Below are 13972 nucleotides of genomic sequence, written 5' to 3'. Positions count from 1 at the left end.
TGGTCCTTTCCCATTAAACTCAGATGCAGCATGCAGACAAGGCTACCTTTGCCCCGAAAACTTGACGGTTGCAGTGAAGAGGTGATAGAAATGCTGTTCTGAGACCCTTGGAGAGCAGAAGATTATATATATACGCACATACAGACACACGTCATTTTGGGTAGCGGGAGGGAAAGAATTAAAGGCAGGGCACTAATCCCAACTGATACAGGCACCAGTGTGACTTGACAGGGAGCCGACAATGCTGCTCAGTGCCCTGAGATAGAGCAGAGGACGTGGAGCTGCTGTGCCTGGGACGGCGTCTCTCTGGGATGTCATCCCACTGCCGCAGACGTGGCTCACCTCTGCCTGCACCCACACCTTATCTCTGACTTTCTCTGCAGGCTGAGCTGCCTGGGATTGCTGCCATTCTTGGTCTTTTTATCCAAAAAAGCTCCTGAAACACCCAGCGAGGCTACGTGATGAGGGAGAAGACAGCAGTTTTAAGCCACTGCTAACAAGCAGGGGGTCTGAGGCAGCTCTGAACAGAAAAATCACCTCCTTTTTTGGTAGCACGTAATCAGTGCGATTAATTCCACTGAGGTCTGGCAGGGGCTGAGGGGATGGCTCTGTGCTCTCCATGCTCAGGGATGAGAGGGGGCTCAGCAAATCCCAGGGAGCACAAGCCTGCATGGTGCCAGCCCCACAAACAAGGCCACTAAACAGGGTGCCCAGCTCTTCACCCCACAGGATGTGTTCCAGCCCCTGCCTTCATCCTGCTGCTCTGGGATGGGACTCAGCACACAAGGATAAAACCTTCCTTTTCAGCCACTTGCTGAGCAAACAGAGGCTCTCCTGGCCACTTTTCAGACCCTGCAGGAAGGGGCAGCACCGGGAAGCAGAGGGATCCTAGAGGTAACTTCCAAAGAAGTAGCTTGGCAGTGGACTGGATGCAGGGTCTGCTCCCTCTGCTAAAAGGAGCAGAGCTGCAGTTGTGCTGATGTGGTACTGAAGGGGTGCAGATGGATCCTGGCGTGCCTGGTGACAGCACATGGTGCTAGAAGTGACAGCACAGCTCTGGAGTACACCGTGACAATGCACAGCTTGCAGGGAATGGCCCAGCCATAACAATAACACCAAGCTCTCTGAGAGTATTTCTGAACGTGTTATTTATCCTGGCAGTGCTGGGGAGGAGAGCTCAATGCAGAATAATACGTGGCCTCAGTGGCAGAGCAGCAGATAAATAGCAGGCACCCAGGGAGAGTCCAGGGCACAACCAGCAACAGCATTCATAAGCCCATCTTCAAAGCAATGCCAGCAAATGAGCTGTGAGCATTACATGTACCCAACCGGGGGCCAAGAATACAAAGAGAAGCCTTCAGAGACCAGTGCTGGTGCTCCCCAACCCAAGAAAGGATGCACAGAGTGGGGACAAGCGATCCCTGCTCCCACCCGAAACAATCTCAGGGATCGCAGTGACTGCTGCAGGACACTGGGAGCAGGGAGTTAAATGCTTCACTTCTCCCCTGGCACGGCTCTAATGCTCTAATCGTTTTTGTATTAGTGTGCAGACAGAACTCCACTCCCATCCTCCCTGGCCCTGTCCCAGCCACACTGCCCGCTTCATTCCTGACTGCTGCTGAAATCCCCTGCGGACACACGAGCCACAGCTGAGCGCTGTGCTAACAGGTGAGACCCAGAGCCGTGCGGCAGGGCCGACTCTTCAGACAGTTTATGTGGTTTTGCACATCCACATTGGCTTAGCCTGTAAATGAAGCTGGAATTAGCAGAGAATGCTGCAAATACCAGAAGGGCTGGAGCATCTGCAGGTGCGGCAATGACCTTGTGGCCAGGAGCAGGGGGAGAGCTGAGCTCTCTGCCCCAGCTACTGCACATCTATATACTCAGAGAAACACAAACCCATCCAGCACTGTCCTTCCCTCTCCAGGGACTCTTTGTCCCATCAGTACAGCAAACTGCCTGATTCAGGTCCTACGGGGACAAGCGTGCAAATTGGGCTAAATGCCATGCTGTCAGCACGGCTGTGCCGAGCACAGGGAACACAGGCAAGTTCAGCACGCTTCTGTGGTCATGCTGGTGGCATTTTGTTCTTCTGAAGAACCTTCAGATAACAGTTTGTCTTGGCAGGGATGCTTGCAGCACTAAGAGATAGAGGGAAAGCCATAGAAGTGCTTTTGCTGACGGCAGTGTTGTCCCTTCTGTGCTTCTGTGTCCACATTGAGAGGGAAGAGGACAAACAAAGTGCCACAGGACAGACACTTTCTGGCTTCTCCATTTTCCACACCACCTCTGGCACTGACGCCATCCTTTGCTTCCTGCTTTCTCCCAGTCCATCTCCTTTGTACCTCTGTCTCTGCCTCCACACACACACACAGATGCCATCACACCTCTGTTACCCACTATTCCCACTTGCATGTATCCAGCCCATGGTTCTGGAACCCCCTTTTTGTTTCATCTCTTGTGCCACATTCCCCATCCCAGTGTCACCCATCTGTGTGCCCCACCCAGGGGCATCCTGTCCCAGCAGCCAGGCATACATTTAGCTGTCCTATTGCTCTTCTTATTCTATCATTTGTGTGCACATACCTACTCAGTTTAGACTCTGACACTCCCAGACCTGAGACTGTGCTGGTTTGTATCATGGTCTCTGTGCCTGCAGGGTGTGATCTGTGCATTAAAAAACACAAACTGCCTCCTATGGGAAACATTCACATATCTGTAAAGGAAATCCCCAAAGAGGAACCACCCTGCCTTGCAGCCTCCTTCCTGGCAACCAGCTCATCAGATGCCCTGGGACTTTTGCTGGCTGTACCAGCACTTATACTGAAGCAGTGGCACTGTCAACTTTGCTTTGTCAACTTTCTGAACCTCTCCTCATTGTGTCCTGAATGAGGAGAACAAACAGACCATTCTGTCTGGAGAGAAGCATCCTCCACTGTGCTTTGCTTCAGGAGTGCCTGGCAGAGCTCGCTGCGACCTAACGAGCTCAGCAAGCATTAGCCTTTATGATTACTTGGTAAATTGTTAGAATACCGAAATGTTATCCTCAGCTCTAAATAGCTCAAAGCTACTTGCATCTTTCACCAAGGGATACTTCCCTTCAGAACAGTTAAAGTGACATTAATCTCACAGCAGACAGACCTGCAGCTGTCTGCAAGACAACAACCTACAGACCCCAGTCCTGGAGCAAAAGCACCTGCAGGGATGTCTGGGGGGAAAGAAAAGGGAGATTTGCTGCTGCTGACTGACCCTGCAGGTGTTGGGGCCATCCTGCGTGGGCAGAGCAGGGCATGGATCCGGCCACATCACAGTGGGTTGGCCCAATGAAACAGGAGGGCTGCAGCACTCACTTGTTTCAAGAGAGCCCAGCCTGACCCAAGAGCTCTGCCATATAGGTGGCATTGCAAACCGAGTGGACTCTACCTGAGTGCCAGCACCAGATCGGGTCAGGAGGTGGGCACTCTCACTGTGGCACTGCTGGCTTCTTCAATTGGAACTCTGAACAACTTCTAATTTAAATTTTCTTTTCAAGTTTTAGTAATCTAAACCCAGAGAGTGAAGAAACACAGGCTACGTTTTGGCATTTCTTTTTCCCAGTCAAAAAAGAAATAACAGGAATTTTGGGGTGTTTTTTTCTTTTCTTTTGTAATGTAATGAAAGCAGGCAGATTTCTTAAAATATTGTATTTGGTCAGAAGCCCAATTATTCATCAAAGTCTAAAGCAGGAGCAACCTTCCACCAGCCTCTTTGTCACTCAAGCTGATATTCACGTCTGAACCCAGAAGAATGAAGAGATGAGGCTGTGAGCCCTAATAGCTCCTGCATACCTGCACCAGGGCTGCAGAGCACATGAGGGGATGGGGACATCTCAGGGTCCCAAAGGAGCAAAGCTACAAAAGCTGGAACCCAGACAACCGAAGGGCTCTGGCTGGGCACCAGCATAAACTAACCATATGCGCCAGGAGAAGAGAGGGGTTCTGTATCTCAGACTCCTTATTTGAACCAGACATTGTACTCCCACATTTTTTACTGTTCAATATCACTCTATATCGCATTCCACAGAAGTGATGATAAGCCTTGAGCAAAGCCTGCCTGAAGCCAACCATTTTCAGGCCCAGCTCCCACCTGCCAACTCCAACCTTTTGGAGGGGACTCAGATCCTGCTTCCATCAGTCCAGCATGAAGCTGCCATTTTCCAGCCATTTTCCAGACTGAAGTCTCACTTCACTTTTCCCTCCACATGTTTGCAAGCTGTTGAGATAAGCATTTCCCCCTGGGTCAGGCTTGGCCGGGCCATACCCATTGGTGTCCAACCCTACTATCTCATGGGATCCCAGTAGGTCCCAAAGGCCCTGGAAAACCCAAGAAAGCACTCTGCCATCAACAGCTGCATTCTCAGGTCCTTGTTACCCTACTAGAGCATGAACGAGCCTCAGAAAATCCATGTGAAGTGGAGGAGAGCAAGACAAAGCCACGCACACCCTGTGCTGAAGTCAGAGTATGTTTCAGCCCAATAGCCAGGCCTGGCCAAAAATGTGTCTGTCAGTGCTCATGGCTTTAGCCAGCCCGGCTGGAGAGGAGACTGCTGCAGGAGGGATGAAGGAAGGGTGAAGGTGCAGCAATTCAGAATGCCCTGCAGCTCTCCCAGACAAGCAGTGCTCAGCAGAGCATGGGGCTGCTGCTGGCCATGGCTCCCAGCTGTCGCGCCCGGCAGCGCTGATAAACCTATGCTATGCACTCCCTTATTTAGTCAGGACGCTGTGCTGACTGCAGCGATTCCCAGACGTCATTTGCACCTTCTACGAGTGCTGCAGCTTGGGAAGGCTGGGAGCAGTGGGACGGCTGGCAGGGCAGCTTCGGGAAGAGATCCGGGGCCATGGATGTGAGTTGTGGGTTTATATATCCAAGTGTCAGGACTGCAGGGCAGCTGTACATTCAAAAAATGTTCAGAATGTGATAATTCCTAGTTATATCCTCCAGTCACAGGACATCCAGCTGCTCAGAATTCATGGCCAGCATTTCTAGATAACAGGTGAAGCACACCAGCATCCTTTGTCCCTTATCCCTCAGTTTCCCATTGGTCCTATGACTTCCGACAGACATACTTGGTGCTGTTAGCAGAACACAGACCCGTCAAGCTAGCCAGAGCCCGGCCAGGCCCACACAGTGCAGGATGAGTGGCAAAGTCCCTTTGTTGAATTTGGTCCAAGTCAGTGGAAGCACAACAGCATACTGAGGAGATCACAGCGGACACTGCTATGCTGGGACAGAGGAAGATTTTGTTCCCCAATAGCCCCAGCAAGAAGGAAATACATACTGTGAACTGTGCAGCTACTGAGTACACGGCTTCAGAAGTCAAAATGCAGCCAGCCCTGCCCCTCCTCTTGCATTCTATTCTATCCTATCCCACTCCATTCCAGTCATCAAATCAATGCCAGTTCCATCCTCAGCCCCTCACACAGGTGGAAAGCAGATGGATTTCCAACCAGAGGGTTCAGGAGGGACCCATGCAGGGTAAGACAGCATCGGAGTGGGTGGGAGCCACTCAGAACACCCGAGTCCATCAGACACTGGGACCAGAGCTGCCTGCAGCCCTCCCGCTGCGCTCACACACCAGCACAGCTCGGTGCCTGGCTCTGCTCAGCACAAGTGCTGCCTGCCTGTGCATCCCAGTGTGGCCACATGCCTTAGATTCCTACAGCACAACCAACAGAGGCAGCCTCAGCACTCAGGCTTGTTTTCCTCCAAATTTCTACATCTTAAAGAGCCTTTTATGGTGTAAAAGAGTGAATTCTGCTCTGCACTTCCCAGCAGCTGGATTGCTTGTTAGCTCAGCTCCGTGAGGGTCTCCCTTAAGTGCCAGAAGCAAATGGAACCCAAATGCTACACACAATGACAGGGGCACATGGAGGCACACAGGTATGGTACAACCCAGCTGTACCAGTCCTGGCAATTAGTTCCTAGCAGTAATTGCATGGAAACATCATATCCTCCCCAAACAGCAATTCATGTGGCCTCAGAGACATTTCTCATGTAAGGCACATGGCACCCTGCAAGGAATAGTATAAACACTCAATCTAGGGAACTCCACCCCATGGTTATGGGCTGGGGAGACATTAACAAGAGCACAGCCCTTTATAAGCTGTAACAATTTATTTTCACAGCCCACATGCAATTATTCTCTGCTGTGGGTGTAGAAATGGAGGCAAAATTCAGAGCCAAAAGAAAGCTGGTGACAGAGCTGGGATTTCTACCTAGGACCCATTCTAGGCAAAGTTATTTATGTTTACACTTGATCCCAGGGCTGAGTGGAACAGGAGGGAGAAGGAGCGCAGCATGAGGCGGGTGTTTACAAGGCAGCAGTGGAGCCAGAGCAGCACGTACCAGGAGTGAAGGTGGATGGAAAGGGTTGAGCTGCAGCCCACAGCCAGGAGGAGATGAATGTTGGCTTTGAGGTGGGTTGAGGATCATTAGGACTGCAAGGGAAAGCTGTCTTGCACAGCACTGTGCTTCCAGGAGCCCTGTGAAGGGAGGGCGTCCCGCAGCAGTGCAGTGCAGTGCAACCTCTGATTTCCTCCAGCTCTGAGGTTTCCTTAATAGGAAATTATCTCCCAGCCGTGCTGGGAGGGATGTGGTCCCCTGCGAGGGCAGCGGCTGCATTCCAGCCTCTGATGGAAAGCGCTGCACAGCCGCTTTTGATCCAACGTGTAAATAGTGTATAATAAAAAGAGGCTTATATAAACTGACTGGCTTCTCAGGGAGCGGCTTTTGCAGCCCCAGCCTCCTTATTTCTGGGTGCGAGCGCTGCTGCCATGCACTGCTGCTGGGCACAGTGAGACCAGCATTGGAGGAGCCTCCCCAGCAGGACAGGGTCTGTGACACTGTGTGACTTCTCCTGCAATCTGGATGGTTTCTCTCTGCTGGTTGTTCTGCTGCTTGCAGAAAAAACAATCAATTCCTTGCAAAACTTTGGAGCCAGAAACACAGGGGCATCTCAGGGCTGTGAGGGGGGGGAGCAGAGACAGGGTTTGAAAATAAAGAGCCCTCCCCGGGGCAGTTATTTCCTATGACTGCATGGTGATGAAGCAACTTTGATAACCAAACCCTGAAAAGGCACAAAGCAGAACAGCACTGCAGCTACAGTCACCTCCCAGCAGCCCAAGTACAACGCAAGTGGCCCCAAAACCACAGCAGCAGAGAAGGAGGAGACACCATCTGTGTCCCACGAGCCCAGAGGTCGTCATCACTGGGCAATGACAACCCCAACCACAGAGACACAGTGTCACCGCTCAGACACACACAGTGATGGGGCAGGACTCTCCCCTGCCACCCCAAGAGCTGCTACATCTCATCCTGGCATGGACACAAGGGGTGATCAGCACTTTCCTCTGCAGCTATCACAGAGAGCCACGTTTGACCCCATTGCTGTGGTCCAGAGGGACACGTGGGGCAGAGACCACCAGCCCCAGGACCCCGCACACCCACCTGGATGCCGCAATCTCTGACTTCTGCCGGGCGATGGCTGCTGCCCTCTGGGCCCCCTCCACGCTCCGATCCACCTTCTGACGGATCTTGGCGCTCTTCAGAGGTATGACGCGCTTCTTCATGCCCTTGACCAGGACATTGTGGCGGTATTTGCCCTCCTCCTTCTTGCCATCGGGCAGCGTGGTGCAGCCGTAGCCATGCCGCAGGTTATCCAGCCATTCACCTTCATACTTCAGCCCACTGGAGCGCTCGCTGACTCCGTATCCCGAGCGCTTGTCGTTCTTCCACTCGCCCATGTAGGTCTCGGTGGTGGTGGCGTCGATGTCGGACTCAAAGGGGGGGTACTCCTCTCCCTCCGCTCCCTCACCCAGGCTGGCGGTGGAGGTGGCATCACTGGCGGCCGAGCTGATCCCGCTCTCGCTCTTGAGGAAGCTGACGCGGCTCTTCTGGCTGGCCAGCGATGACTTGGACTCAGACTTCTTCAGCTTCCCCAGCAAGGAGCCCCTGCGGAACAGCCCCCCCTTCTTCACCTTGCCAGCCTCGGCGTCGGCATAGAGGCTGAGGGCAAAGCCGCCGCGGGTGATGGTGGGTGAGGCAGGCAGGCTCTCAGGGTGGGCTGCAGGGGAGTCCTGCTGCGGCAGCGTGCCATTGCTGTGCTCACTGCGCAGGGAGGACAGGGAGGTGCGCAGCGGGGAGCGCACCACGGACGCCATGCCGTAGGGCACGCTCTGCCGCACGCCGTAGCCATGCCGCATGCCATTGGTGAACTGGCCCTGGTAGGTTCCTGCAGGAGAGAAGAGGCAGGTGATGAAGAGCAGCACGAGGGCAAGGCAATGTGGGTTGGTGCCTGCCATGGGACAGGGGCACTCACTCTGCCCTCCAAGTCCAACATCCAGCAGCCTTAACCAACCTGCCAAAGCAGCCATGAAAGAGCAGGGGTAGAGGACATGAGGTGGTGCTGGCAGGGGACAGACCTCCCTCAGCATCTGCTTTGCCCCAGCACAGCTTGCCTGTGATCCTGTCATCAGACACACACATACAGCAAAGTAAGGAGTAGAGAAGTATCTCTGTGAAAGGCTCCTCCAGCTCTACTCCCTTCTCTGGGCCCAGCTCAGGAGTTCGCATGTGGTGTGTCATACAATGAGGAACATAGAGGAGATTGTGACTGCCACAGCTGGGCTACACCTCAGGTCTGGGACTCTGCTGTGACCTAGCAGGACCTGGATGCCTCAGGGGAATGGGAAGAGTACACTGTTCCTTTGTCAGTCTGCTCCTTTCCCTCTCTGCACCTCTGCAGGCTCCAGAACGGTAAATTGGAGACAGCAGCTCTGATTTCCTCACCAGGATGCCAAAAGACTTAAATCAGCAGAACAGCTCTTGGGAAGAGCAGAAGAACCAGCACCAACACAGCACCCTGCCAAGCACACTGTGAGCCCCACGGCACCATCCAGGATGGGACAGCAGGAACACTCCCCAGCCCTGAGCCCTCCCAGCCCCACTGCTCTCCTCAATCCATAGATACAGTTGCCTCAGAAACCAGCAAAACCACCCAAAACAAAAGCAGCATTCAGCTCTGCTCTCATCCATCAGCCCGCATCTGGAAGGGGCCATCTGGCCCCAAAACACTGTGGGTGGAGGGCTCTGGGGAAGGCATAGACACCCTTGGAAAAGCACCCCCCTTCCTCTTTGCCCTTCCAGGCCTGGCTCCATGCATGGGCAGGGGACACGTTCACCATTTGTGTCCAAAAACGTCTGCTTTTCATTAAGCAGCAACAGAGAGCTGCCAGGAGGTACCAGCATTAGTGGAGCGAGCCCTTTCTGCAGGCTCGGAAGGAGGGGTGGCCTGGCTTGCAGGCATTCATTCCCACATTCAGACGCTGTTACTGAGACCAGGGATGACCCTGGTCCCCAGGGAGCAAACTCAGCTCCTTCTTTGGTGATGGTGGGAGTGCATATTTTACGCTCTCCCAGGCCACTTCTGCAGCATAATCTCTACTCTCAAGCTTCAGGTTTCGTTGAAATCCTCTCTGGACCCGCCTGTGGGGTGTTAACTTACAGCATCAGGGGCCAGGAAAGGCAAGCAGTGCCCAGGCAGGCAGCAGCTGCTGCCCCGGCTGCCATCTGCACTCCCTGCCTAGGGCATGCAGGATTTCTGGCTGCTGCAGCGCTGCATCTCCCCACGTACCAAAGAGAGGGCTCACGCACTGCTGAGCATCTGCACCAGCCATGGAAGCAGCCTTCCAGAGCAAGGTGCCTGGCCAAGAGAAGCTGTGGGTGCCCCATCCCTGGAGGTGCTCAAGGCCATGGTGGATGGAGCCATAGGCAACCTGATCTGGTGGGTGGTAACCAGCCCACAGCAGGGCGTTGGAAATAGTTGGACTCTAAGGTCCCTTCCAACCCCACATTTTGCTCTGTAAAATGGTAATGAATCTTAACACAGAGCCGCCACGTGCTGCTTTGCTCTTGTCCCCATGAGGAGCCCCTGAACTCAGCACCCCATCCCTGCCTGTATGGCAGCAAGCGGGGCTGACACTCGATAGGGCTGACATTGGAGACCTCCTTGGAGGACAGGCCAACCTTGCACATAGCAGGCTGCATCTGATATCGACGCTGAATTAACCACCTGGAAAAGGAATTCTGGAAAAGTCTCATGGGCTTAGAGGGGCTCAGCCCTCCAACAAGTCCCAGCTCCATCCTTTCTCCTGAGCAGCACCTCCAGGCTGGGTGGGAGCTTGAGCAGAAGGCTCAATGGCATGTCCATGGTGCACTGTGATTTATGGTGCCTGACTGAGGTTTCACGCCTGGGTTCAGCCATCAGACTGGAGCACAGCCAGGAGGTCTGGGAGCAGCTCAATGTGCTGAGACAGGTCACAGCCTCCTTGCATGGGTACCATGGCCAATGGGGACACAGCTGGGATGGACATGGGGAGGTACCAGGCACCACCACCCCTCCCTGTGCTCATACCAGTGACATCTGGGCACAGACTCACAGTCAATGGAGCCACAGCAACATGAAGTTGGCAGTGCTATGGAAAAGCACCACATTGGAGAGTTCGTGTTCCTGGGTTCCCACTCCACTCTGTTGCCATCAACCCACAAGCAGCCTCAGCCAACATATTTCATGCTTTTCTGACTCAGTTTCCCTCTGTGGGAAGAAACACCCTCTTTTCCCACCAGCAGCACAGACATGGGGCTACTGCAACACAGGAAAAATCACCACCAAGATTTCTTTATAGCATAAAGCATCCTGAGGGCAGACTGCTTTGAAATCATGTGATGGCTATTAAAGTGGTGTGGTCACAGCATGCCAAAGCACAGGGGGACACACAGGCGTCTCACCTGCCCAGCCTGCCCAAGGTGCTGGGATAACCAGCAGTGAATGTAAGTTACACACACAGGCAGGTAAATAACACAGACAGCTCCAGTGGTATCGCTGCCTTCCCATCATCTGCTGTTACGCAGATACAGTGATGACAGACATGTTAGAATGTGGTGCAAAAGGCCAGGAGCAGCGCGGGGCCACGTGCAAGACAGAGCAGTGAAAACTGAGTGCTCCCCTTGGGTGCCAACATCAGCAGGGGAAGGACTCTGACAGTGCTACCTCAGGGTTTCTGTTGGGAAGGAACAGCAGAGAGAAATGGAGAGGGATAGAAAGACACAGCATGAACTCATAGGTCACATTTAGATCTGCAGCAGAGTATTCAGTTGAATACTGAAAGCTGAATTACTTTGCAATAGAAGCAGTCAATAGGAATCAGGGAGCTGGACCTGGAAACAGGGATTTGTGTCCTGCTCCCTTTCTGATGCCTCATGACCTTTGATGAGCTACTTTACCAGCCCTGGCCACATGGGGGGAATGTTGTATGTCCACAGACCTGCACTGGAGAGGTGCTGCTGCCACGGGGCATATGGGCCATGTGTGTATAGGTACACACTGAAACAGTTATTTGTAGAGCAAAGCAGAGCTCTGAGCAGGACTCCCCTATATTAGCAGTAACACTCTGCATTGGCAGTGACACTCTGTTTTGACAGAGTTGAGCAGTAGGAGCCAAAGTGTGTACCCAAAAATGAGGGCATCCTTACGGGGGAGACAAAACTTCAACTCAAACAGCCAAGCGTTTGCTCATAACCTGCGTTATAAAACTACAGAACCACATAATTGTTAAGGTTGGGAAGACCACTAAGTCTTAGTTGGACCACTAAGTCCAACCAGCAGCCCATCAGAATGATGAGTCCTTCAAGCTCTGCCTTGCACAGCCCAACTCGCTGCTCACTTATCTGTCCTACCCTGCCCTGCAAAGGGCTCCAAGCTCTTCCCTGCTAACAGAAGCAGGTGCACACATGCACTGAGCTGGGACACTCAAGGAAACATCCCATAGAGATCCTCTGCCTGACCACACACACTAGGAGCTCCTCAGGGCTGACTTCAATCAGAGTTACAGAAGGAGAGCCCTTAAAGTCATCAGGATCCCACAGGTCATTGGTAGAGAAGAAGAAAGCAGCCTGGCCAGCTCTGAGTTCAGTAATATTGGGAGCTTATTTCTTACCAGACATCAAAAATCAACGTGGGATTTCAATAAGTTTTGCTCCAGGTTTGGGCTTAATGCAGCCACAAATCACAGACAAGTCCATAAGTGCATTTTAAAGCATGAAGTTTGTAACTTTATAAATATATAAATATATATACTTGAGGTTTACATGTACTATACATGTAATATTAAACACCAGCATCAGCTGCACCTCCCTGCAGCTGACACAGTTTGATTCCATTCAAACTCCTCGGGCACCTCCTTACATTGCCCTCCATCACATGAACTCGAGCCCTGCACTGCCAGGGAGGGATGTGCTTTAGTGAGCAGTGAGGAACTGGTGATACTTTGAGATCTCGCTGCTGAGCCAAGATCTTCCACGCTGCTTACAGCTATCACTGTACCACACCACAGTGACCTGTGCTAACAGCAGCCTGCAGTAATCTGCACCACCAGGGCCATGCCCTCAATTGCTCCCTATTCCTAAGGGCTGTTAAGATTTGTGCCATTACTGCTACTTTTCTTTACAAAGTAGCTCCATCACATGTCCTGGATAAATATAGATGTAATTCTGATACATATTTTGCAGCGTATTTCTTCCAAATCACCCTCTCTATTTAGCTATCCTAAATATGGCAGCGTGGAACACTATAGTACTGAAGAGCTACAGAATTACTTGCACAGAGATTCTTGTGATGTTTCTAACCCCAAAATTGCTACTAAAGCAAAATCACGGCTCGGGCTGAGCCCACACGGAGCACAGCACACATCTGCACCGTGGGGGAATGAGAGTTTCAAAGGAACCAAGAGGGTTTATTTTAGGGAAAGACAAGTGGCTACGTATTTTAAATGGCTTTGATAACTCCAGCACAAGGCTACAGCAAAGCAGATGTCCAGGCACCCAGCCGGAGGCGTGCGAGCAGCACTTAATACATAGGGAAAGTGCACTATGATGCTGGAGGTGGCTTTTATCCAATGCACAAACATTCCCAGCTCGCTGCCCAATGAGGAGGGGATGGGCCGGCTGCAGGCGCGAACTGGTGGAGCTGGTGCCGGGGTTCAGCCATGAACGGGAATGATCAGACACTGGGAAGAGGAGCCAAAGGCCACGTAACACAAGGTCTGCTGCTGGGATGCCCAGCCCTCACCCATGGGGACAGCAGGAGCTCACCCCACAGCCACGGCCGCCCGCTCACCCCACGCAGCCCCCTCACCTCCATCCGCGTACGTCTCGGTGCCGTAGCCATCCTGCAGGCCGTTGTTCCAGGTACCCTCATACTTGGCTCCGCTGTTCATGCTTTGCCGCGCGCCGTACCGTCCCTTAAAGCCATGGGTCCACTCGCCCCTGTACACCCACCGTCCTTTGGTCTCGATCCCCAGGCCGTGCCTCTTGCCCTGGGACCAGTAGCCCTCGTAGGTGTTGCCGCTGGGCCACGTGTAGATGCCCACCACCTCGAAGCCATAGTTCCAGGAGCCCGAGTACTCGCCCTGCCCCTTGGGGCCGGTGCAGATGCCATGCCCGTGGGCTTTGCCCCCTTCCCACCCACCACAGTAGGCACCTCCATCATCGAAATCAAACCTGCCCCCACTCATGGTCCCCCTGTTCCCAGGCTGCTCCCCTCAGCCGGGCAGCAGCAGCAGGTGGGGGCACGGCTGCCCCATGGCAGAAGGCTCGGGGTGCTCCTCACCCGCTCGAGGGGACTGCGATGGGAGGAAGGAGAAACTGGAAGGAAGGGAAGGGAGAGGAGAGGGGAGGGCAGGGGGTGGTGAGGGCCCCGGGGAGCCGAGCCTGGCCAGAGGGAGGGGAGAGATGGGACGGGGCAGGGGGGGGGTCCCGAGGCAGCCCCCGCCCCGCTGCTCTCCTCCCCGCCCGCAGAGAGGTCAGCACTGCCCTAACAAGGCCATCGGATCCCAGGAGCTGCTCCCAAAAATAACCCCGTGGCCCGGCCCCCGCTTCG

General features: G+C 53.5%; 1 protein-coding gene across 1 annotated transcript in view; it reads right to left on the bottom strand.

The window, feature by feature from the left end:
* JPH2 (junctophilin 2) overlaps window positions 1–13972 on the bottom strand; it is a 23346-nt gene extending 9374 nt beyond the window's left edge. Inside the window, exons 1-2 of the mRNA XM_015881608.3 lie at window positions 13229–13972; window positions 7486–8269 (exon numbers count right to left, since the gene is read on the bottom strand). Coding sequence (XP_015737094.2) covers window positions 7486–8269; window positions 13229–13607 — 1163 coding nt within the window. The 5' untranslated portion in view covers window positions 13608–13972. The remainder of the gene's footprint in view (window positions 1–7485; window positions 8270–13228) is intronic.

The sequence above is a fragment of the Coturnix japonica genome, chromosome 19 (assembly GCF_054131305.1).
Source record: "Coturnix japonica strain WE chromosome 19, WE-NBRP24, whole genome shotgun sequence".
NCBI classification, from domain to species: Eukaryota; Metazoa; Chordata; class Aves; order Galliformes; family Phasianidae; genus Coturnix; species Coturnix japonica.
This window is presented reverse-complemented; position numbering and strand designations above follow the sequence as displayed.